The sequence below is a fragment of the Trachurus japonicus genome, chromosome 18 (genome assembly GCF_045865225.1).
Source record: "Trachurus japonicus isolate A0001 chromosome 18, Traja_1.0".
NCBI classification, from domain to species: Eukaryota; Metazoa; Chordata; class Actinopteri; order Carangiformes; family Carangidae; genus Trachurus; species Trachurus japonicus.
This window is the reverse complement of record NC_140924.1, coordinates 30,931,819-30,958,305: the sequence shown is the minus strand read 5'-3', so window position 1 is coordinate 30,958,305 and position 26,487 is coordinate 30,931,819. Positions and strand designations below refer to the sequence as shown.

The following is a 26,487-nucleotide window of genomic DNA, read 5'->3' as shown; positions in this document are numbered from 1 at the left end:
AGGGAAAAATAATAAATCCACCCAGAAGAGAAGACCTTTCATTTCTTATAAGACGCTCACTATAATCTACTTTAATCACACACATAAAATATATCTCCCATGCTTCAAACCACTGTGGAGAAGAGGCTTTTTGGAAACCTTCCACTTTTTTTCTTTAAGGATTAAAGCTATGAAAAAAAAAAACTATTGGTTTCATACATATAATATGAACAGGGAAAGAAAATGATAGAAAAGCCATGTCTCCCAATTCTGCCCTCTCACAGCTCAATATAGGCGAGGAAAAGAGGTGTGGGGGGAGTCAATATGTCTCAGTTGTCTAATACACACCGATGGATGGGCATAAGGAGTGAGGAGAAAAATACTATTGATCACACTGCTTCATTAAATGTAGACACTTCTTTTCAAAAGGAGGTTAAAACCTTTGAGATGTAGTGAAGTGATGAAGAGAACTAACAAAGTGAGTGGATGTGAGGGCGCTTCATATAGTCGGTGTTTGTACAGTAGCAAGTGAGTGAAGACACCACCATCTACTGGCCCTGTGCAGACTGTCAGTCACTATCAGTTCCTATAAGATTAACTATACATACACATCTATAGAAAAAAAAACATCTGAATTATTTAATATTTAAAAGAATTTATCATCCATTAATGCCCTCAACATTATACATGATTAACCTCACCATATAAGCTCAAAACATACAAATGACTATTAAAAGCTCATTCATTTGCAACTCTAAACAGTTTTTAAATTGAACATGTAAATTCTCAGCTGTGTTTCCTTTTGCTTTCATTCCATCTATTGTGGGGTCACATGAATTAATTCACACTCGGCCCATCTGCTGCCGCTCTCTCGCAAAATGAAAAATGAGAGACACAATTCTGCTCCCAAAAAAAAAAAATCATTGTGAATAATTCAGCATGATGCCATTTGAAAAAGAAAATAATATTCAGCAGACACACCCTACTTAATCTGAGTAGCCCCTGGACATACGAGGACTCATTGGTATGTGCAGTCTCATCCAGTCAGAGTCAGAGATACACATTGACAATACGACCGTCTGTGGAGTGGTGGGAAAATATGACGGGGGACTCATCTCAGGGACCATTCCGTATTGTGTACAATAACTAAGGACAGCCTGTGCTTGTGCAATAAATTCAAGTGTGTCTGTTGTTCATAAAATTGAATTAAATAAATGTCACCGCAATAAATGGACCTTCCATTGTTATAATTCCACATTAGCCCACAGAGTCATTTCGTCCAAGGAATGCGAGCCAAGAAAACATCATTCCAAAGATTTAGAATAAATTCCCAAAACTGTTGCAGCCGGCGAAGGGGAAACATTAAAGCTGCCCTCATAAATATTTATATATTAACAATGCATCAAATTAATGTATATGTGAAAGAGTGTGCTCAAACCCACAGAGAATTATCACCCAACTCTGCAGCTACCTCATCTCTATGAAGCACTCTCACTTCACTCTTTCTGTTTTATGTCCTGCAACTTCTTTGTTTTGATTCATTCTCACTGCTCTCATCAGCTTTGTTTCTACCCACAGCAGGCAGCTGTTTCCAGTCACAGCACTCTAAAAATCCTCTTACTGCTACCTGCCCAGCGCCAAATGACAAAGTCAGGGACTGGATATATTGGTCCTTTGAGCAGGTAAGGAGCCAGATATTGTTGAATACAGAGTACTAATCATCAGGTGGCCCGAAACACAACTCCAAATGAATGCCCATGTTCATTGTCTTGTTAATTTAAAATTAGAACTGTTCACTAGCATGCTCACCATATCAATCAATATGTCAGTGTTTGTGTTAAAGGAGAATTCCGGTCATTTTTGACCCCTGAATCGTTGTCCTGATGATCACCCAGTGTTGGGGGAGCAAAAAACGCAACTAAAATTGATGCAGGCAAACCAGAGTTACGAGTGCTAGCGCTAGCGACAACTCTAACCTATGGGGGCAATTCTTTCAACCACAGCAAACACTCAAAAAACAATCAAATATCTATGGTACATGACTGGAATCCTTATGACACACCACTGAACTCATATAGTGTGTACAGTATAAACAGTATAAACTTTGTGTTTTTACATGTAATCACTCACCTCACAAAAATAAAAGGTGGAGCAGTGCAGTGGTAATGTCCAAAATATCTCCGACCGTTTGTTTTTGTAAAGAAATCATCACAACAAGGAAAAAGTGTTTGTTTCTGTGGCGGAGAGAGCAGGCGCTCTGCGATCGGATAGTAATGTCTTTCCAGGATGAGTTCAGTGGTGTGTCATAAGGATTCCAGTCATGTACCATAGATATTTGATTGTTTTTTGAGTGTTTGGTGAAAGAATTGTCCCCATACACTAGTTTAGCGTTGTCGCTATCCCTAACACCGGGTAGCTATGGTGTAACTCTGGTTTGCCTGCATCAATTTTAGTCGCGTTTTTTGCTCCCCCCAACACTGGGTGATAATTAGGAAAATGATTTAGGGGTAAAAAATGGCCGGAATTCTCCTTTAACAACTTGTTCCTCCTGTCCCCAAAGTGGCCTAATTATCAGCAAGTGGCTTAACTTCCTGACATAAAATCACTAATGTTTGTTGAGGATCTCTTTAAAATCTGCATTCTGTGGAGTACAGTACATCTCCTATGGCAACATAGAGTCAACATGTGAAAAAGAATAAACCATAGTTTCCAGTGTTAGCACAGTAGCACAGTAGTACAGTGATCAAAGTCAGTAACAAACTCCCAGGAGAAAGACTAGTTGGTTTGGATCAAAGCAGCAACCAGCTGACACGTAGTGTAGTGTATTGAATATCAGCTGGCTTCACTGTTGGATGCTTCGGCGTGTCCAGGGCTACAACATCCAGCTCACAGCAGCGCTGCCAGCATGTGGGCACTGGCACTACATCAGTGAAGCCTGCAGTCACATCACAAAGCCATTCAAGCCACATGTAACGTTGGCCGGCAGAGGCTTCGCTCGCATGAACAGTAGCCAGTTTCCCCAAAGCCGGGGGGGATGCATGGCCTCAGGCCTTACTCCAAACAATCCCTGCAGGACTGCTGATTAATAAAACATGCAGGAATTATTGACATATCATAACCTCTCTCCAGCTCAGTGATACTATATCCAACTGATAAATTATTGAAGAAATGAGGGTGACAGAGTGAGACATATGAGAACAAAAAAAAGAGAAGGGTGAGATGTTTTTGTGCCACCGAGCACTCGCCAACGATTAGAGGAGCCATGATTCTGTCGGAGCTGACAGGTAAATATTACACCAGACATCTTGCTCCATTAATGTCACACAAATTCTGGACAATCGCCACTCTAACATTGTTGCAGCATGGCACAGCTGACAGCTGGGAGCCCTAAAAAATAAAATTAGCTTTCATGGACCTGATGGAGCCGTTTGGTTTAGGAAGGTTTAAATTACACAATGGTTTTGTATTAAAATAAAGTATAAATACAGAAGCTGTGGAGTGTTGACATTAGTGTGACGTTAAACAGATTTGAGGAAAAAGGGGCCTTTTAGTGAAGCTGGATGAAGGGCTGTTTACATCATTGATGACTCGGTGATGTGCTCTGTGCTCAATGCTACTGGGAGATCTACAGTGTTACTGCTGGCTGAATATTTGATTAAAAAGTGCTCTGAAGCTGTAAAACTCTTGTCTGAATACATCACATTAACAAGGCTTTTACTTTTTAAGGATGCCACAGTATTTGCCAAAGAATAAAATACCTGAATGTAAACTGTGCAGAGATGATCTACACTGAAGCTGTTGTAGTGAGATAAGGCTAGGGGTTAGAGAAACTGCTCATCTTTAAGTCCACATTACTGAAAAGAAAACCAGTCCAATGACAGTGGAAAGTGCACTTTTTGGACTTTAATGTGGTAATTTTGATATTGCGCTCAGAATAGTGATTATATCCTCTCATATTATGTATGCATAGTTCAGTTCTCCTAGAGATGGAGTCAAGCCACCATGACATTTATTGCAGATCTAAACACTTAGGATTGTGTTTGTGCTTCATCTCCTGAGCCGATATAAAAAAGTGTGAGTGCTAAAATGCTATGTTATTATTTATTACAAAAATGATCGGTTTCATGGGTAAGAACTTTTGATATGAAGACAACAAACATCCAGTTCCAGCAGACAGCTCTCAGTACCCAAATCTCCACAAGCCATCATGTCTTCACTGAAGGGTTTCTCAAAGACCTGGTCCATCCTTTGTAACCTCTGACGGACGGCAGCACTAACTGATGCAAGTCCGAAATGTCAGGCTGCACTGAGGTGCGCTGCGTCTCCATCTCTGTAGTCCCAGCTCCTTATCTGCGTAACGAACAGGATAAGTCTGAGTGACAAGCCTCTGTAGACCGATAGACACTGATCTTGGGACAGATTATGTATTTTTCTCACTCATCACTGCCACCTGTCTCGCCAGTATTCGCAAGGGGGAGGGGGATCTTATCGCTTCTTGGGAGAGGGGAGGACACGATTAACAGTAGAGGTCAATGAATCAGTTGCGCCATGTTAAATTTAAAAAGTACACAGAAGGAAAAACACTGAAACTCATCTGTTATATCCAAATAAGCCCAAAATGTTGCCTCTTAACGCTGTAGCTAATGATGAGGATGCTTTAATCCCTCCATAGCCTTTAGACTAGAAAGTAAACAGTGTAGCACAGTGAGTTGTGATAAAACTAAATAGAATACCACAGGTGCAGGAGTGATTTGAATGAGCCTTTTTCCTGGAAATGCAACACAGCGACAAGGTTTGCTCACCAAAACGACCCACGAGAGCAGAATTTTCATTAAGTATTAGACAAGTGTTATCTTTCATGGGTCTCCGTGAAAGCACGGGACCAGGGGAAGGGGAGAAAGCTGGCTCTGATGTAACCGTCATCAATCAAAGCTGGGGGCGAAGATGAGATCGTCCCGCTGTTTACAGATCAGCTCAGGGTACAAGTGGGTGATATAATTAGGCGACACCTGCAGCGATTTGCTCAGGCATGCAAAGCGGCATTAGTGTTTGGGTTGTGTTTTCCAAGGCGCATTAAAATGAGCCTGTCATATTTACTGAAGCGGCGCCTGTGAAGGGGAAGGCAATTATGAGCTGTGAACCGGGGCAACCCTCACTGATGCAGCATGTGCAATCAACCGTAGGGTGCCATGGGGTGACTCTGATACTGAGGACTTACTTCATGGACTCTGCATAACACTGGCTCACTCTACCAGCTGTGTGTGTGTATATGTATGTATTTACAGGTATTTGAAAGGTTCAGCCCTTGAACCTCGATGTACACAGACACACAAATGGAAAGACAAGTCTCAACAACTTTGTATGGGAACTGATGATCACCTGTCACTCAGAACATAAAATGTTGGGTTATAAAAGAATTCTCATTGAAGTACATTATGGGCAAAAATAGAGAAAAGAAACATTATCAGTTACTGGCTTCTCACTCGTGACGGTTTGCTGCTTGTCTTTCTGTTACATGAAAGTAAAGTGAATATTTGTTGGTTTTTGACATTTAGTCAGAAAGAGTAATCATCTGAAGATGTGACTTTTAGAAAATGGTGAAAGGCGAATAATTGCTAGAATGGTAATGGGAAAAATGGATGGAAAAAAACCAAAGAAGGCTCTCACCTCAGTTTTACAGTCCATGTTTACAAAAAAGTTTGATCCCTAAAAGATGCTGAGAGAGCTGAGAGGAGACTGTCTTGTACCTGTGCCAAATTTGACTGGAAGAGGAACCAAATAATTATAACTATACTGTATGCTGCAGGATGTGCTGTAACTGGCAAACACATTCTTATTCTAATTAAATTTAGACAACAGCCTGGAGGTGATTAATGAAGCTGCTTTGTACATTGTTAAACTCTTTGCTTAATAAGGTTTGTGCTGTATCTTGTGTAAATTATAGTGAAGGTCCAACACAGACTCTTTGTATTTTTCCTTTTTTTCCCTTGGTAAAAGCCATTCACTTCCACAAGACATCCCAGCTCTCTCTCCACTGCAAGACCACAAGATTGTTATCAACATCCCAATTCACTCCAGACGATTAACTACAGTGTAAAAGGGAAAAGCCAATGGCATTGTCCCCAAATGGACAGTAGCTCAGAGCTCAGGGCAGTGTGCTGGAGCTGATAACATTGACCTGCATCTCTTCACGTCTTGGCTGCGTTAGCTCTGTTTCGGCGACGTGACAGCTCGCAGTGGACGGCATGTAGTGGTAAAGAGTAGGGCATGTTGCCTTTGTACAGCCAGACTCATCCCATTTATGGCACGCTACACTTTGGCGTCTAGGTGCCAGTCAAACTGAACTTCAAGTGCAAAAGGTCAATGGAAGACATGCATTAGCAGGAACAGTAAAAATGAGAGAAAAAAAACAAAGGGGGGACATAAAATGGCAGACAGAATACAAGACGACTGGAGCCGCTGTCCAGAGGATGAGATACGGCAAACACAGGTCATGAGCAGAGAGGAGCTGCTCAGATGAAATCAATACATGTGGTTATTTCTTGAAGGAATCGTAAATGAGGGTATGAAATTGCTGAAGCGGTATGAGAGAGTTAAAGAGCTTCTGCTTGGTTCACAATGGAAAAGTCTGAGTCTGATGAGTGTTTACTAAAAGAATACATTTAAATATACAGTTAGAGATGGAGTGCAGGCACCAGCCATCTATTAAGGCATATACAGTACCTTGGCCAATTTCCAGGCTTATTAAAAACATACATCATGTTAACATCCAGAGTATTAGCAAACCACACAGAGCGGTTTGACGGGTCAGGTTGGGCTGCTGCTCTGTTTCACTTTGGTGTGTAAAGCTGTTAACTCACAGTACTGCATGCTGTGGGGTGAACCTGATCCTCTGCTTTACTGTATCCTAATTCACAATTTAAAAAGGATGAAAACTGTTTACTTTCATCCTCCAAGCCAGAATAAACAGAAAACTCATAAAGTGCATAATGAAAAAATTTTTTTGCATCAAGTGGACTCATCCACTTCATATCCTGAGCCGGGGCATTCCTGAGGCAACCTTTGGTGTAGGTCTTAATATTCTCCATCTACTAAATATTCTGGTATTAAGCAATGCTTCATTCCTAGTTAATTGTGTGGAGACATCCCCTGCCATAACAGTATTAAATCAGAGAAAATCATTTTGTGGAATTGTATGGTTCACAGATCTGTGAAGCAGATCAGATATCAGTTAGCAGCAGAGCAGGCACTAAACTAAAGCACTAGATTAAAGTTTTAATGACCCTGAAGAGAAACACAGAGAATTAAAAGGTAAATCACGCACACCACAACTTCATATCATGTAAGTTCAATAACGCATCTGAGGTCATATAGCAGAGGCAGCAAGTTATTGTCCAATAATTATGATAAAGGAAATTCACATTTCACCCTGTCTAAACAGTATTCATCATGAACATATGGATCTACAGCCTAATAGCACAAGTTAAATAACACAGGAGACAGTTATGCCAAACCTAGCACCAATAAGCTGCACCATATTTTTTGTGTGGCGCACAATCAGACAGTGTTATATTGAGAGGTGGCAAAATTATGTGTGAGGATTTTGAACAAATGCAGAAACTGAGAGAACACCAACAACAACAACATTAAAAATTCAGTTAATCCACATTTTCCATGAGCTCATTCTCAATCGCACTCAAACAAAAACCAAGTAGGCTACTTTAAGGGATTAAAAAGAACTCATGATGATTGTAATTGGACTTTTCCCATTTTCAAGCATGAGATCACCAGACTCAGACAGTAGAGATGTGAATGTTCATTGGAGCAGGAAAGCCAAACAGACTCTACTAACGTTCAATATGTACAGTAAACAGGCTGAGGTTGAGGACGAAGCAGAAGGTTAAAAGCTGTTTGTTTGTAGTTTCAAGTGTTCACTTGCACAACAGTGTGTTGTTGTTTCCCTATAGTTGTTACGAAGGCTGTTAAATTATTCGTTAGCTTATGTATGCAGTGGCCTTGAAATTACCTTCACTAAATGCAAAGTGCGAGAGTTTACATGGTGCTATTGATTGGACAGGTTCCCTAATCAACACTGTGGCTCTACAGTACTTCACTGTATAAAGCTCTGCAGTTCCAATTCAAGTCATTCTAGAACTAACTAGAAGACAAGTGTGAGACTGGAAAACAAATTACGGCTCTATAGACGTGGATGCTGAAAATCACTCACTGGTAGCTCCTTATAATGGCTGTGATTGATGAGAGAGTAAAGCTAATGCCTTTGGAAAATCACACTTCCAGTGTTTAATTCAGTAAAAGCAACAATATGCCTGCAAAACCCGCCGAGACCAAACAGGCTTTTATTAGAATATATAATCAATTGGAGACTTTTTAATACCTTTGCTGAGTAATATCCAACTAATTTGTTTAGGATGTAAAAAGCGGGCAATAAGGAGCACATTAGCAATGCTAACTTGAGTGGGACACATCATAGAAATATTTAATAAAAGAGACAAATGGGTTTGATTTCTAACTCGAGAGATGAATGAACATACTATTCAATAAGAGAGCGGCATTTATCAACTTTATTCAACCTGCCACCTTCAAATAATGACTTTCCTGTTATTTTATCATTTCTACATATTTTGCCACTAATAAAAGTTGAAATATAATTGCCCCATCATTCCTGTAATAGCTCCGATAATGTGCACTGTGGAAGGCTAATGTCGTCTTCGACCTGTGGATTAATTCTTGTCGAAATACACAGCCAGATCTAGATGGACCAGACTTAACTTGTCAAACAAATGTCTATATAAAGAACGCATGTAGGACCAGCTCAGAGAATCCATTTACCCCTCTAGTCACTATATTAGATTAGATTTGCTCTTTGCTTTCAACAAACATGCAACATGTTGGTTATTTTACTTTACGATTCCTGAAGTGGTCCACTTTGATTTTCTATTGCTCTGTGTGGAGGATTTTCCTTGCATGTGTTGCCTTATTATATCTGGTTGTAAATATATATTGTTCAGCAATTTAAAATATATACTTTCTTTAACAGCCTCTGGCCTCTGGCAGTTACCAAACTGAACTCATGAATTGGTAGATTTATTGCACAGTTAAATGACTCCTGAATGATCTAACATGCGTAATTGTCAGAGAGTGGCTGAAGTCTGAGCAGGATTTATCTACACAGGACTACTGTAGTTTCTCCTAGTGGTTGTCAAAAAGTGATTTTAAAGAATGGCTGTAGTTATGTGGTTATGTTACCTCTCCGGTGCAGCCTGACGGTGAGCTTTGGTGCCCTCTGCTGGTGTATGTATGCCAACTCTCACATGGACTCACTGAAACAATGCTGGTGCTGCTGCTAATAAGAGGTGTTTATGTTACATATAAATATTTGAATATGAAAATAAGAGAACGTAACACATGCAAAAAATGAGTTAAAACATTTATAAAAGGCAACATCATAGCAGCTGGCCTGCCAAAGATTTAGGTACTACCACCACTACCAGTGTATGTTCTATTACTGCAACTCATCATATGTCATGACGCATGTGCATGCAATAAAACACCCTCCTAGTAACAGTATTATGCTGTACATTCACATTAGAAAATATTTAATTCCTTTATCACAGAGAGCACATGGTTTGGAAGCATAAAGCAGCATGTGGAAAATAAGACTGTTGTTGAAGCCATGCACAGCTTAGGCCTTTGTTCAATGCATCACATATGTTTGAACTGGGTCCATTTATATATTTTGCTCACTTTACAGTTCCCTCCTTAATAACAAAAACATTTACCATGATGAACAGCTTTATATGAGCAATGTACCACACACACTAGGGAGTCCAGGAGACGGAATGTATAGCTTCGCCTTATCCCTGAACACAGAGCAGCTGCTTCAGCTGGGATTTATAGCATGTAGTAGCTGTAACAATGGGAGGATAATGTGCTACAGCCATGTCTTTGGATTTACTGTAGCTCTACAAACACATTAACATACAGTAAGTGGACCAGGTGGCTCCACTTAGGGGAGAGGCTTTGCTCTGTGTGAAAGTTGGATACAAAACACTGCTCGGCTCCACCGGGTTTATGCTGCCATTGGCGTGTGGGATGAATTGTCCGTTTGGAGAATGGGATCTAAATAATGTAATGTAGCATGATTTTTACTCAGTGTGGCGATTATTTTTACCACGTTGGATCATACTGTAGTTCAGGGGTTCTCAACTAGTCTCACTCTGGGACTCACATTTTCCCATGGTCATTAAGTCGCGACCCACTTTTATAGAATTCAAACCAAGAATTTTTTTTTTAAGCCTTTAAAAACTCATTTTGCTCTTTATTGAGCACATGAATGAAACTGAGGAGGACCACAACTGCATGTACGGAAGTGAATAAAAAAATATCAAACTGCACAAAATGGAGACCAGCAACATATACAACACATATTTGACACATATTTGACTTCTAATGCATCTCTGCATTCAGAGCATATTCACAAAAGTGAATAAATATCAAATTGAACAAAATAAAGACTCACAAAACAAAACAAGATTCACTGCATTCAGGCCACATTAATAAGAAACTGATATCTTTGCATTCAGAGCAAATAATAAGAAACTGAGGAGGACCATTACAACTGCATGTGTTCACGTGACGCGTCACGTGTCTTTCAATATAAGTTATTTTTCAAAATAAAAGACATGTCCAACATCAGATGCGCATTAAATATTATTTACTTTTTTGACCAGCTGTCCGCGACCCATCCAGAACGGGTCCGCGACCCACTTTTGGGTCCTGACCCACCAGTTGAGAACCACTGCTGTAGTTGATGTACTGTCTTTTAGAGGCTGAATCAGAATCAGCCTGAAATCAGCTGTTGAAGTTCCAAGTAGCAATATTCTACAGTACAATTACAAATGGTTTTGACCAGTTGGTACTGAGATGGTTTATAATGAAGTAGTGGCTGATGAGCGCGACACCTTCAGGAGGGAAGTGATTTACAAAACGCTTGCCGTATCAACAGCCTCTCTCATCAGCTGTCACGTCCCCGTGCGCTGGTGGCACGCCGCTGTCACTCACTGTCACGCCACTACAGAGAGACTGAAAAGAGACGTTTCAGTCCAGCTGCGTTGCAAGTCTATTTTTAACCACAAGCCGTCAAGTGGGAGAGTACCACTGAGTAATGAGCAGCTCTACAAATTTCTGTTTTATTTTTTGGCTTGTTGGAGTAGTTTTTGGGAAAAAATCTATTTTCATTAACATACAATAAAAAGCCTCAAAGAGGAACTCATCCTCCATTGTCCTTTTAAACATCCCTGTTAATAGGCTACTTAACTTGAATATTTTTAAAACTCCAGTCACTTAAAATCTAAAAAGCAGGCACTACACTCTCCCCGTGGTTACAGTTTGAAGGGCAGTGCTCAGAGTGAATACTGAGTGCTGTGGGACTGGGAACAGAAAAACACAGTTTCCATGGCTGACAGAACATGTTTTTTGAAAAGTCTTCTACAAATACAGAACTATTTACTGTAGCCCAGCATGCAGGAACATTAAACATGCAACATGTCACTTCAAATCAGCAGGCATGTGGATGCCATCATCACTCTCCTTACAATCTCAAAAAACAAATGAATAACAATAATTAAGCTCTTTCCTTTTTCACTTATTTTTACTGTTCAGGTTAGAATTAATTGGTAATTCAAATAGGCACATGACATTCATCTATAATAGCCTGCGTGTTTAATCAGAATGGTGATTGTAATGGACTTACTTGGGGCTGATTTAAAAATTAAAAGGCAAAGTTCAGAAATGCCAGAGATCAATCATCAGGTTTTTAATATGAGCTAATTTAGGATTTAATCAAGATTTTTCCCCATGAGTCCTGACTGAATTTTTTTTGGCATTGTCAATTACTTTATAAAACATCTTTCATGTTTGACGTTGTGTCATAGAAAAAATAATGACATGACCAGGTCTGTTGTATAGGGGAGAAAGGTGATGATAATTCTAGGGGCCCAGCGCCCAGTAGGGCCCACAAAACACCCCAGTAGTCTAATCTTTATATGACCGAATTATTCTGCTTAAGACCCTGACTAATACTCATAGTAATGCTGCATTAGCATCAAAATAAGGTAGGCTAAATTAAAAATGATAATATGTATGTAGTCTATTTGAAAAAAAGTGGAAAAGTCAGGGGCCCACTTTGGTATTCTTTCGGGGGCCCAGAATTCCTAGCAACGGCCCTGGAGATGACATGACATGAGTTCTAACTTTCAAAATGACAAGACACTGATACAAAAACAGAAGACCATCACAACTACAAACCAACTGCGCATGTCTCAGTTTGTCCTCACACAAACTGCGAGGACCAAAAGTGGCTTCTGTGGGACTTTCACAACCGCACGTGTGAATGTGATCCTCGCTGTTTGCATGTTTTCAGTGGGCGTTTTCATCCAAATATTGCTTTGGAAAACAGCATTACATCATTCATGACAGTAAAAAACCAAAAAGGAGCCGAGTCGAAGAAAAAAAAAAAACATTCATAACCCTCTTCGATTGATTAAACATTATATATAAAATAAATTGCCAAACTAGCAACACCAACGCTTAACAGGTTGGAATGAAATGAAAGATTTTTTTGTTTGCCTCTCACTTGAGAAAGCTCAGCCATAAGGCAAACAGCCTAACAGTCTGTACAGTAAGTAGAGCATATAAATAACAGGTGGTCTCCAGCGCCTCAGAGACCCAACTCCTGAATATTAGATTCACACTTTCGTGGGGAAGAATCAGTATGACACCTTGACAAGTCTCCAATGGGCACAGGTTCAACCTTTGTTCTCTAAGCTACACGAGAAAAAAAAAACATGGAGAAGAAAGTGAAAACCAAAACAGCATTTTATCATGAAGAAGCTTCTGCCATGTCTTTCACAGTAACAGTGCAGTTATTTGAACACAGATCACGTCACTGCCTAGGACTGATGTATAATAACTTAACCAACTTCTTCATCACCAGATAGAACTTTTTCTTCGCTCTTTCATTACGACAAACTCATTAACAAAAGATGATTTCCTCAGGGACAGCATCTTACTCAGTCTCATTTTGATTTCACCCTTTTCATTCCAAGAAAAACAAGAGAAAAGGCGATGCCATCACGGCTCTCTGCAGCTCTCGCTGGTTAAGATCCAGGTTCTCAAGGTTCCAGATGCTGCACAGCCACATCCAGTCCTCAACTGCCTCACTCTCACTACAAAAACTAATCCAACCCACAGATGATGCCCAATCAATGATGGCAATCACATCTAAACTAACCATCAGAGCAAAAGAAAGTGTTGAGCCTATAGATGTTAAATAAAAGCTTGAAATGATTTGAAGATGCAGTAAAAACTTGAAAACAAAAGCACTGAAAGCTTAGTGTTACTGTAGACTTTTACTATTTGGCCATATTATGTGCAGTGCATGACTCATCGTGATAGTTGAGCCAATTAGTGGCTAAGTCAGGTGAATCATGCAGAGGTGCAACACATCAAATTAAACCAGATTCAAGGACAAACACTGCTGAAGACTTTGGTTTGATGAGTGTCAGACTGAAAGTTCACCTGACAACTGAGGACACACACAAGAAGCCAAAATATTTTTGCAATAAAAACAACTACATACATGGAGAAGGAGCTGTAACATTTTATCTTGCATCACTTTTAAAGCTTTTGTCCTTTAGAACTTGATGTATATTTTGCAAAAGGAGTCAGAGTTGTAGTTTCTATTGCTGGAGTTGCACACCGCTCATACTCCAAGCAGGAAAATAGAAAGATGAGAGCAACAGATGGATGCTCTGAATCATGATAAACACCTCAAGAAGCACTTTTCCCAAACACGTTTCTAACACAAAAAATTGTCAGATGATAACTTCACAACAGAAGCTTCAGACAAACTCACAGCCTGGTACACAGTCCCAACAGACTACATGCTTTACACAGCTGCAGCAGCAACAACAAGTGGCCCAAAGAAATCTTTTCCAGACATGAATGGAGTTTGTCTTTTTTTTTTTTTTTCCTTACCGTCATAGCCGGCTTCTAACAAACCAAACTGCTCCAGCACCTTCACAAAGAGAACCACAACCACCAGCACAGCAATCATCTCCAGTCCCTCCAAGTTCATAGTCAACATGTCGGCCGGGTCACAGGCTGCCCATGGCGCAAGACGCAGAGCTCAGCGAGCGGCACTGTCTGCAGGCCATTTAACTCCACTTAAGAGCCGTGCATGTCTGGCTCTGATGAGAGACCGCTACAAGTCAGGGAGGGAGGGAGGGAGGGAAGGAGGGAGGGGGAGAAGAGGTGTGGAAGAGAAAAGGAAGGAGGGGGGGGTGTCAAGGATAAAGACGAGGGGGCGTGAGGAGAGAATGGAAAAAACAGGCGAGGAGTAGGAATTGGAGAGAGAGGGGATGAACCTGAGCATAGTGACAAAGAGAGTGAGAATGTCAGAATGTATACTATGATTGGAATAAATCGAAATGAAAAAAGAGAAATGATGGACAGAATGTGAAAACGAAGAGAATGAGATAGTCATGATGGTGATGCACCAGTTGCTGTGGGATACCAAGAGCCATTTGGGTTTGGATGTGTGCAAAGGTCAAAAGCGTTCAAGTGATAATTTTTTTTTTTTTTGCTAACAAAGACAAGGATCAAGACAGAAGAGCTTCAATCACCAGCACATATTACATGGAGTGTCATTAGTGTGCAGAGGCCAGTGCTTACAACAGTAATGTTTGATTTCTCACATATTTGAACAATATGCAAATGAATTAAATTGATTTTATTATACTGGGTGCTACTGTAACTTTCAAAATAGACCAAAAATGAGTCACTTTGTCCTGTGGACACTTGAATTCTCAGGGGAGTTTGACACAGCGGCTCATTAAGTTTATCTTATCTATTCCATGTATGTTCAATAAAAATAGTGTAAGTCATTGTCTGTGTTGAAGCATTTCATTCTGTGACATTTATTACTACGGCTATCTGGGCCTGCAGAGCCAATCAAGTGTCAAAAGCCGCTGGTAAGTTAACAGACGACAAGGCGGACATGAATAATCATATCTATAATGACTCTACGGTTCTTTGAAGCTATCTTAGTTACAGTATCCACTGACATTAAATATTGGTCTGGTTATTGCAAACTTTTATAAATAAATTTTACAATATAACATAAAATATTCATATTAGAAATATCAGAAATTACCAGTATTTTGATTCTTATTCTCATATGAAGCGATACCAATGTTTGTGTAAATTTTGTGAACCTGTATATTGTAATTTTTGTAAATTCTCATTTGTAAATTCTTCCCAGCCCGTAATCTAACTTTTTTTTAAAATTTAATTTAATTTATTTTTTGTACTGTAGTAGTCAGTTAGAGTAGCTAAGAACCAGAGAAAAATTCCTTGTATATGCTCACACATACCTGGCATAAAACCTGATTCTGATTCTGATTCTGAAAAAAAAAATCCTTTGGGAAACAACATCCTGTATACTTTTTACATTTTCGTGTCTGTTATATTACACATTACTCTTCATTAGGACACAGAGGCCACTGGCACCTGTAAGATGATTACAGAGGGGCTTATCAGATACAGTAGTTGCATTAATTAGAGTTCACATTATTTATGGATTTTATGTTTTTGCAGTAGTAAATTATAGATGGTTTTCATTTTATCCATGACAGATTCCATGTTTCATGAAACATATAAGGAGGCAGTTTTATTTCACACAATGTACTAGTATAATACACACAAAAATGTATGTAGTCCATATAAAATATTTGCAGATGTGAATCAAAAATGTCTGAGCCTTGCATCCTCTCTGTAGCTGTGTGCCAGGCTGGACAGAGAACCTGTGAAGATATAATATCCCCCATATTATCTCTGTGATTCCAAGAGAAGAAAAGGAAGGTTGAATATGGCTGGAAACACAGCTTATCACAAACACTGACTTCTCTCTGAATAATAGCAGAAAATTATAGTTAAATCGCTGGAGTCATTTCACTGACAGCAAGAACGCCTTGCAATTCCCACCAAAGCCAGTGATGCGAAAAGATTTCCAATACGTGCCACCTTTTCAATATTTTCTCTGTTAAAGAACTAATAACAGGTGTGATTGAGTTGAGACTCAACAAAGAAGCTGTGGGCAGACTCATCAGTGCAAAATGTCAGCTTGAGGAAGAACCAGCGCGTGTGACCTCACCATCACCTGGACTTTAAATAAAGCACAAAGGAGCGAGGGAGAGGTCAGAGGGAGAAAGACAACACGGCACAGAAGAAAGGACTCAGAGGTTGCCAGTGGAAATGTGCCTGCGGTCAGAAGCTGGAGACAAAGGAAGAGAATTCATCAAGTGTCTCCTGAGTCTCTCTGGAGATAATGCCAGTTTTTTTTTATTTTGCAATAAACATTATGGATACGATAAGGTTATTCCAGCTATTTCTGCACAATTCCTATAGATCTTTAAAGCAGGTGTTTCCAAGCATAGACTCCTGACAGCTGGCTGCCAAAAAGAGATACAAAGGAGCTTTTTGCTTCTATCAGATTTTCAAAATGAGCCAAAAAAAAAAAAAAAAGCAAATCACTTCTTTCATGTAGAACAACATCCAACAAAACCCAGTACAAAAACACAGGAAGATGATCATTCCAAGATGCTCTTTCGGATGCTTATCAAGAAAAAGTGACAATGTAGTTTATAATTAAAAGCTGTGCCAGAGATAAGGGTCCCTCCAGACCCCCTCAGGGATGGAACTGATCCCACATTCATCTCCACAGCCCGGCAGCTCAAAGGGAATTGTTAGGAGAGCGATTTACCATGGAAACAACCTCTGTGCTGTGTATGCTACTGGGCAGCTCATTTAGCCCACTATCAGTTTCTTTTCTTTATTTGTGGCAGCTGAGCAAGAGCCAAATATAGCTCCTGAGCCCCAAGTGTGTGTGTGTGTGTGTGAGCTGTCTTTGGACAAGACAGGACAGGCAACTGTGTGGGAGGCTCTCAGGGATCTAGGGGTTGTAAAGGTGAAAAGAAGGTGTGACAGACAGTCTCCCTGGTAAAAGATTCAGTAAGACAGAGAGAAAAACAGCTACTGTGTGGTTTTATTTTCAAATGATGGAGAATTTCACCTCTAGCTTTTTTCTTTGTCTCTATTTTTTAAACACCGATATCCAAACATAACCTAATCTAAAAAAAAACAACCAAAAACCTCCAACATCTGCTCTCCAATCACCTCAGAACTTTGCATAGGGTGTAATCAACGCTCTTGATGGATGGTAATGAAAATAATCAAGGCCTGCGCGTGTCATCAGCACACACAGTATGCTGTATCAATCAGTGTGTGATTGGTAATGAAGGTAATTGCCAGTGTGGAGCATTGTGGTGTTGTGGAAGCTGAGAGTGTGCACTCTACTGTAGGTCACAGAACCACGGCAGCAGCACCTGCAACCTTCAACCAGGAGTCAACCATCAACAGTCCAACAATAGAAGAACTTCCTCTGGGGTGTTGTTTAGCTCAGTTGGTATAGGCTACAGGCTACAGCCGGCCTCGTATCGAATCCCGACTCGGGCGGCCCTTTGCTGCATGTCATTGCCCCTCTCTCTGCCTCCCACTATACTCAATTAAAGGCAAAAGCCCAATGAATATAAAAAGAAGGGAAAGAGAAGGGGAAAAAAGAGAGGTTTGTTCTGTTTTATTTATTTAACTCTCTTTGATTGGCTGCTGGTATTTGTTTTTTTCAGCTTCTCTTGTTTTTCTCTTTTTTTCTTTCAATAAATGTATTTACTTTTTCGGCTGCTGTGTCCTTCCTGTCTTGTGCTGTGTCATGTCTTTATGTTTGTCACTTGTACTGCACAATTAAAAATAAACAAATAAATAAAAATAAAATAAACAATTGTTGGACGGTAACAGGCGTTCAACACGTGTGTAACACTATAGTCAAGAGGTTGCAGTGTTTGAAATCTATGAGTCTGGTTTTCCACACATGCACTGTATTATCCAGACTTCTTGTTTTGAATAATGAGAATCGTTGAAAATACAAACACAGCAACACTCAGGAGGTGAGCACAGAGAGGAGAAGCATCCAGAAAAACGACAGTATGGTCATAAAGGTGTTTTCCTGTTGATCTGCCTGCTCTCACACTGTCCAGACGGAAAAATAAACTTCAAACATGATTAGAACATGTTACACTGAAATACAAAAATGTTGCACTCAACAACTTTCCATCCAAGTAACAGACCTATGTAAAAACAACAACAACAACAACAACAATGGTGATAGGTTCTTTCAGTGCCTTTTCTGGTTGTGCATTATTCCCCTCCAGAGATTAATTAATAGCATCCTTCCCCTCTGTATATGGAAGTGATTACAACTGTCATTAGTGGGGCTGCAGGTAGTGGTACAATACAAACCCATCTTATTAACATGAATAATAACAAAAACAATTAACAAAACAAAGAAATAAACACCACAGAGATAGGAAACTGTTTTTCTTACGTTAAATCAAGTTACGATTGAATTCCCATCTCCAGACAAAACACAGGGCTGCAGTGCGGCGTTAAAACTAATTAATGTCCTCCATTTGTTTGGAGAAATTACACAAGAAGGCCCCAGTGGCCTGTAACCTTCAAACAATATGGTTAATTGTAAATTAATGTGATTTGGGTCTTGTTAAATTCCCAGTAATGGATCACAGTGCAATGAGTTTGCAGTCAGATTTGTTGTGTAAGACATTTTCTAGGAAAGAGAGCATAACCTAATATAAAGTGATCACATGTAATCGAATCAAACGGTCTATTCGTTTTACAGGGAGCAATAGTAAAGGGCATTCAGAGTCTTTCTACGCAAAACAGCTTCTGACTGAGCCATAAAATCTTGAATATAGAAAGAACTAATCAAACAGAGCTGGATGTCTTGAAATGATTTTAATCCTGATATGAATATTCTTCTCTTTGTTAATGTTCAACAGGTTTTTATCGCTATTCCATAACAGCAGCGAAACATGCACTGCTGCACATATTACAACTTGCAATAAACTACAACTTTAAAAAAAAAGAGAGAGAGAGAGAGAGAATCTATCAAAGCACAAGACTGTTGGTTTCATTTCTTCTCAGTGCAGGAAGCCTGTTTGTTTGATTTTGCTGCCATCAAGTGGAATGAGTGAGAATGAACAACCCAGAGCAGAGGAGCTGCTGACTGATACATGTGAGTGCAAGCAAGATTATTGGAAATACTAAACTTGAAACAACTGTTCAGGATTTACATTTGTCTTCATTATCAGATCAATACATCAAAATCCTCCCTTCCCTCTCTCTGGACGTGTTCTGGTCCAACTGGGAGGAGACCTCAGGGCAGACCCAGAACTCACTGGAGGGATTATATTATCCCTGATGATGGTCTGGGAACACCTCGGGATCCCCCAGGAGTGGCGGGAAAGGGTTTCCAGGGGAACCGCCTGCTTAACCTGCTGCCACTGTGACCCGACCCCATTTAAGCAGAAGAAGATGGATGGATGGATGGATGGATGGATGGATGGATGGATGGATGGATGGATGGATGGATGGATTTATGGATGGATGGATGGATGGGACGGGACATCATAATATGGATGTTTTTTATACACTATTCTTTTGAAATTTCCTGAGAAATGATGGAATGATAGTCTACTGTCCTCATTTTTATTTATGACATTTACAAGTTTATAAATTCTACAGGTTTTGATGTATTATTCTCTAATTCTAAGGCCTTTCTTTCCTTCTGTTATGTCAGTTTGCTTTTGCTTTTTTATTAGACGCCTTCTTCTGGCTTTGATACCTGACAAAGGTCTGTGACCAAAAAGCTGTGTAGGGATCACATGAATATCCTCATGGTCTGAAGACTTTACACTACCACTCAAACAACAGTAACGCAGAGTATTATTATGGTTTCAAACTGCCTACATTACAGTGGGGAATGAGGTGCTAAAGCAAACCAGAACTGCACCCTGGGGTGTGAATGAGTACATTCAGCGGCTCTGAAGATGTCAGTGTGTGCTGCAATGATCTGCTGTGAACCAGATCACTGTCTGCACACGGCTAAGCCCACTTTTTCCTGCACCTGCGGAGCTTCCCAAAGCAAGGTACTGGTCATTAATCCAGTTCTAAGTGAGCTCTCTTAATACTGGTCACTGTGCCCTTTGGGAGCCGAGTGATTAATTTCACAGAGCAAACTGCGGCACCGAGTTCCATGTCACAATGGGAAACCAAAAACAAGCCCAAAAGCCAACTAAGGTGGCTTTGCTTTTCAATTTAAATGCTAATTTAAAGAAGTGAAAAACCAATACAGTGTAATGACACAGTGACTTTGAACAGAGCAGAGATTCCTGATGTTACTGATAACAAAAGAAAAGAAAGAAAGATGGGATGTAAAAGCTGCATAGGTGACCCTTCCTCATTTCCTCATGTAAAGCTACTGTAGCCTCTGGACATTTGCATATCAGAGAATGAGGATAGCTGAGGTCCTTTACACTCCATGTAAGCTTTATAAAAATCAATGACATTTTCAGTCAGTTGGGAGAAGAAATCCATTTCATTTTGAGATAATTTTCCAGTGGTAGACTATAGATTCATCCATATGCCTTTTTAAAATGCAAGGTAAGCCTTATATCAGTGACATGCTGGAAAGTGGAGGACTGGTTCTCCACCAAGTGCTGCTCCTGCAGTCTGACGCAGTTCAGAGTAATTCATATAAGACAATCAAGTTCTTATAGCATCATCTAACCTATATTAATGACCACCGGATAGTCCTTAGAGGATTTCACTTTGGCTGGCAGTTAATGCAGAGACAGGATCAATGGACTTGTACCTATGATGAAGACTCTCAAAATATTCTTTTCAGTCATATTGTGATGTCCACCCAACACTTCTGAACATGATGAGCACTTCTGTCAGTGACGCTTAATGTGACAAATGAGAAAAAGAGTGTTCCAAGCAGATGGTTCATTTTTATAGCATATTTAGCTCTTGACTTAGAGTTTCTATGCATACAATTCAGTTAAAAAATATTCTTGCTCATCTTTGACCAGTAGATGCTTTTTAAAGTAAATTGCCAAAAATAAAATTGTTTTCAGAATGATTCTGGAGCTTTTTTTGACACCTATCTCTATAACACATTATAACCATACTTATAATGAGTTATAATGCAGTTATAGCACTGTATAACTATAGTTATAAACACTCATAAATGATCATAATGCTTTATAACAATAATCATAACACACTATAAAACATTTTATCATGACTTATAAGGTCAGGTATTATAATACGTTATAATTGTTAGTAACTCACTGACAATGCCCACATCGATAATGCATTATAATAAATATAGTTATAATGTGTTATAATTGACTTATAAACATGTATAGCTATCATTATAAACACTGACATAAGGGTTTATAACAATAAGCATAACACATCATAAAGCATTTTATAATGGCTTTTAAGGTCAAATATTATAATAACTGACCTTATAAGTCATGATAAAATGCTTTATAGTGTGTTATGATTATTGTTATAAAGCATTATGATCATTTATGAGTGTTTTTAACTAGTTATACAGTGCTAACTACATTATAACTCATAAGTATGGTTATAACGAGTTATAGAGATAGGCGTCAAATAAAGTGTTAGCCTCTTTTTATGTTTGTTGTGCTCAGCCAGTGAATCGCAGGCTCAGATTTTGCTTATTTTGTCCCTGACTGCAGGTTTGGCCATCAGCTCCACAGGTCTGAATTTTCAACAGAGCATGTCCTGTTTTTCATTTGATCAGATTTGGCGATACGCGAGCATGGAGATTGGTGGTATGGCTACCCCCAAAAATGACAGCTGCTCTCCCTGTGGTCGGCCGAGGCCTCTACTCAGTTCTGTAAACACCAGACGGCCGGGAAGGAGACAGGGCCAGCAACAATACTTGTGTTAATGTAATGAGGACAGAAAACAGCATTAGTTATTACTGTAGTCCAGCTTGGTGATGATTAACCAACCACATTTATACAAAATCAAACCACTAATTCAGACTTTGAAATAGGGTTTGTGCACCTTTCAGGGACTGAAAGACATCCAACACATCACCAACATTAATTTACCAACTGGTAGCCTGAGTCATTGTCAATGTTTTGCTCTTACTATATGAGCAGTTCTGCTTCTAAGTGAACCATTCCCACTCCTACACAGTCTCTGCTTAGTACAGCTCCCGACAACACAAACAGGCAAGAGTTTTGGAATAATAATGACACAGAAGGCCAAACACATCAGCATACACCACCATAACAACGCCGCCACGTCTCTCATCCACGAGACATTTTGTGCAACACTGTGGGACCACTCAAAGGTGGAGCGGGCGAGCTCGGAAAACAGTTAGTTGGAGGACAAAGTTCCCATGAGTGCTCACTGGACCATCGCCTCTTGTCGTGTCTATGAGTGCAGCTATGAAAATTAATGGAAAGTATTAGAGTGGGTAGTGGAGTAGCACTGAGGTCTCTTACACAGCGCATGTTTTATTATTCTGTCCTCATCTAAAGAACCTGATTCAGTGACAAGATTACAGGATTTTTTTTTATATATAAAAATGAAAAACCTCACAGTTGAAATGAGACATCCTGCTTTTGTTCGTCTGCATCTTAAATTGAGGAGCCATTGTTTTAGGGATTGTAAAGAATGTGAAGTGGTGAATCTCCCACCGACACTTCAAACTGCAAATGAGGCAGGCACGGCAACAGCAACTGAGAGGAGGAGGAGGAGTTTGAGTGAAAATTTGCAAAGCATAAACAACACTGTCAGGATGTGTTTTAGAAATAGACAATCATCAACCACCATCTATTTCAACATCAACACCTCACCTCATTTCCTTGATTTCACCAATACATTCTAAGACTGTTTCTGATTAAACACAGCAATATGGTGCATGTATTCAATCTAGATCCCATGTTCTTCTATCTAGGTCCCTGTGAAATGTGCTTACAGTGCAGTGCACACAGCAGCCTGCTCTATGATCTATTGCTTGAGAGAGTTCCAGACACTCCCTCATTCATTTTGCTTTCAAGCTCTCTCAAAATACCTGAGTGAAATATGACTTACTGTACTTAAAGTGTCATCTATTCAGCCTCTGTCTCCCACTACATCACTAAATATAACCTCTGACAGTGATTGTCTGCTGGCCACCCACTAAATATTTCATTGTTCGTTAGAATAAAGACCGGACGTCCTCGTCTTTTGTTTGCGGTGACGAGCTGCGGCGGTGATGCTGATCAACACATTACCGCAGGGGAGAGACAGAGATCTAACATAAGCTTGTGTGACGGCGTTGGCAGGGATTCGATGTTCCATGCTGTGTGTGTGTATGTGTTTGTGTGCTGCCACTGTAGAAAATCAATATTAGGAAAAGCAAATGGAAAAAGTGGAGCAAGTGCATGGAGTTGACACAGAAAGGCTCTGCCAAAAGGTGGCTGATTTCAAGTCAATTTCATGGACTGCTGTGCGGCAACATGAATTCAGATGGGGGATTTTAGAGGAAACAGCGGATTAATGGGGAACCTCCTGGTGGTCCAACACACACACTGAGAATGAGGCAGGAGACTCTCAAGCATTAAATGAACTATTTATCTGTTCAAGTGTTTTAACAACGATTTAACCAGCAGAAATGCAACATAAAGAAAACTCTTCAAACAGGCACTTCTCTTTCTTCATTGGTCATTATTCACCTGCTAATCTGTTCAACAATTAACAAATTAAACTCTCTCCTCCCCCCCTCCCCTTCCATCATGCCTACCTGTTGGCTTGCGTCTTTGTTTCTGCTGGAGAGAGAAGATGACCATTAAAGCCCCCATGATCCAGACTGTGTTGCTCAGTGATCTGGAAGTCCTGTTAGATATCACACACTTTCACTCACACGCGGGTGAGTGAAAAGGAAGGAGGGGGGAGAACAAAAACAAAAACAAAAACAGAGAGATGCCTGGAAGCTTTGATTGAAGAATCAAGTCTCCGGTCTGAACTTCTCCTTTATATCCAGCCTGGCTAGTGGGGGCAGTACGACGAGCAGAAGGAGTGGGAGTAAAACATGCGTGCCTCTGGTGAGTTTTGAATTTTGACGCGCACCCTCCGCAGCCCTCTCTCTCCCTTCCCCCTGTTCTCCCGGTCTGAAGTGAGCGCCTGCCAGCTGATCTCTGCTCCGCAAAAGCTACTTTGTACCAGTTGAGCACCTAGATTAATTGAGCGCTTGGAGAGGGAGCCAGTAGCACGCTGTGGGGGGAGAGTGGTACTTGCGCGCTTTTCAACAGATCTCACCTCACACGGGGCGGGAGCGACTGGAGGGAAGCGAGAGAGCTCGTGCTGTACAAAACCATTATTATTCCTTATACCAGCTGCCTTTTAACTACATAACCTGCTGGGGACAGGAGGACAGGACCATGCTGAGAAGTCAGGCTGACAGTGGCTGCTGTAAATATTTAAATCATATACTGTACAATCACTAGTGAGTATCTCTTCTATCTGCTCATTCTGACAAACCATGTTATGAACAGATTAAGAGGGATTTTACTGTGATAGCGTTAGCTTTATTTGATCCATCCACTGCAATGAGAACATGCTTGCAAATCAGCAGGTAATAACTGAAATTACACCACTATTACTCAACAATGTCCTGATTTGCAATGTAAAATTTACACTGTAAAAAACAGTTAGAAAGTTAGTTAAAAAACAGAACAGAATGACTGAATATTGATGCAATACTGATTCAGTATTTGTAACTGGGTACAAAGTCTCCTGCCTCTACAAGAAGGTCATTTCATATCAAAATATAAACCTTATGAAAAAAAAAAGTGATTGCCTCTTCAGAGCTGTTTCTTTGGCCGACTCTGACCGACTTTCAGGAGGATCCTCGGGCTTAAGGAGAAGGTCGAGGGGTCAGAAACACGTTCAGAGCCACATCTTCCTCTTTTTCCCATCCTTTGTGTTCACAATGAGTGAAAAACACAGCTTGCCTGAGAGATGCTCGCCTGACGTGACACATCAATAAGAGAGAGAGAGAGGGAAAAATAGAAAGAAAAATACTTCCGCTCCCTGTGCCGCCTACACGCAATTCATACATCTCATGAACTGCGTGACAGCAGTCCAATTCAAAAGCAGAACGGCCAGCGACTGCAATCAAGTAGCAATTTTCACCCACTCTCATTAACTTGCTTCCTGTTGGTCGTGTTGCTCCGAGGCCTCCTACAGATGTCAGGCACAAGGTCAGGTTACACTGAAATGACAAACCAAGCTATGCTAAAACTCACTTAAGAGCCGACTCCGTGAACTGTACACCCCACACACACTGTATAAACAAACACACACTGACGCACACCGAGAAGAAGGTGCGGACGTTGTGAAGGTCAAAGACCTTTTGGATCGCCAATCTTCACTCTATTTCTTTTGTAATTGAGTTCCAGCATCAGCATGACACCTGCATTATAATATAAACAACCTCCTCAGTATGACAACAACAATCTCACTAGAAGCCCTGACCGAGGAACAGCTATTTTAGTAACAACAGAGCTGGGTTTCTACCTTTACCTACACACATCTGTCTTCTTCTCAGTATGGATTTTGAAGGGATTTCTTGTTTTGTTTTTTCATGTACAATACAGTAAAGGTTGAGTACTATCATCTTCATCCAGGTTCACAAACATTATCCTGATCAGGTAAACACATACTGCATGGACATCCCAATTTTTTCCCATATGTGAAAATATCCAAATCATGTGCCATTAGCAATCCTTTGAAATGATCAATCATTATTTTTTTTAATTTAATGGAAAAATAGGTGAAAAAGTGTGTTTTATAGTCAGCCACAATTGTGACAGGTGGGATAATAATATGTATCAAATCTCTTATATTCCAGCCCAATTTTAACTGGGCTGTACGACAGAACTTTTTTTTTTACTGTTAGTGCCAGCATACATAACAGATGCTTGTGTGCTTTATCACATGTTAATGTGGCTATTTTACATATCAAAAACATGTAGAACAACTGAAAGCAAAAACAAATGACGCCTATCAACATTTCCATTGTTACGTTTGTGCAACATTTAAGACATGCATATTGTAACTTTGTTGTTGGATTTGCATTTTATTGCAATATTGCTTTAGTGTACTTTTCATTTTACCATTGTCAATGTAATTTTTTAGTGCAATATTGTCTAAACATGGGGTCACTCAGAATAGAGGTATCAGAAGTAGATGTTTCATCATACATGGTTCAGATGAACATGTATCCCTTTTCTTTCAAAGACAACATACGGTATGTCATTAAGTACAGAATAAACAACAGAGAAATCCTGTCTGGTCAGTGTGGAGCTAATTGCAGTCTTCTCTGTCTGATATTGCCAAGGTGATCACATGTCCTGCTTCTTTCTCCCTCCACCTCCAATTACTCAGGGTAATCAACATGTCTCCCTTCAAAACTTTTGCAAA

At 40.0% G+C, this 26,487-nt stretch overlaps 1 protein-coding gene across 6 annotated transcripts in view; it reads right to left on the bottom strand.

The window, feature by feature from the left end:
* Positions 1–26,487, bottom strand: part of kcnip4a (potassium voltage-gated channel interacting protein 4a) — a 137,368-nt gene that overhangs the window by 32,907 nt on the left and 77,974 nt on the right. Inside the window, exon 1 of one of the 6 annotated variants that reach the window (XM_085806398.1) lies at positions 23,807–23,973. The exons of 4 other annotated variants lie outside the window; for them this stretch is intronic. In XM_085806398.1, the coding sequence (XP_085662524.1) occupies positions 23,807–23,864 (58 nt within the window). In that variant the 5' untranslated portion in view covers positions 23,865–23,973. Of the gene's footprint in view, positions 1–14,037; positions 14,220–23,806; positions 23,974–26,487 lie in introns of those variants that run through there. One more of the 6 variants, XM_085806395.1, reaches the window with a different exon arrangement.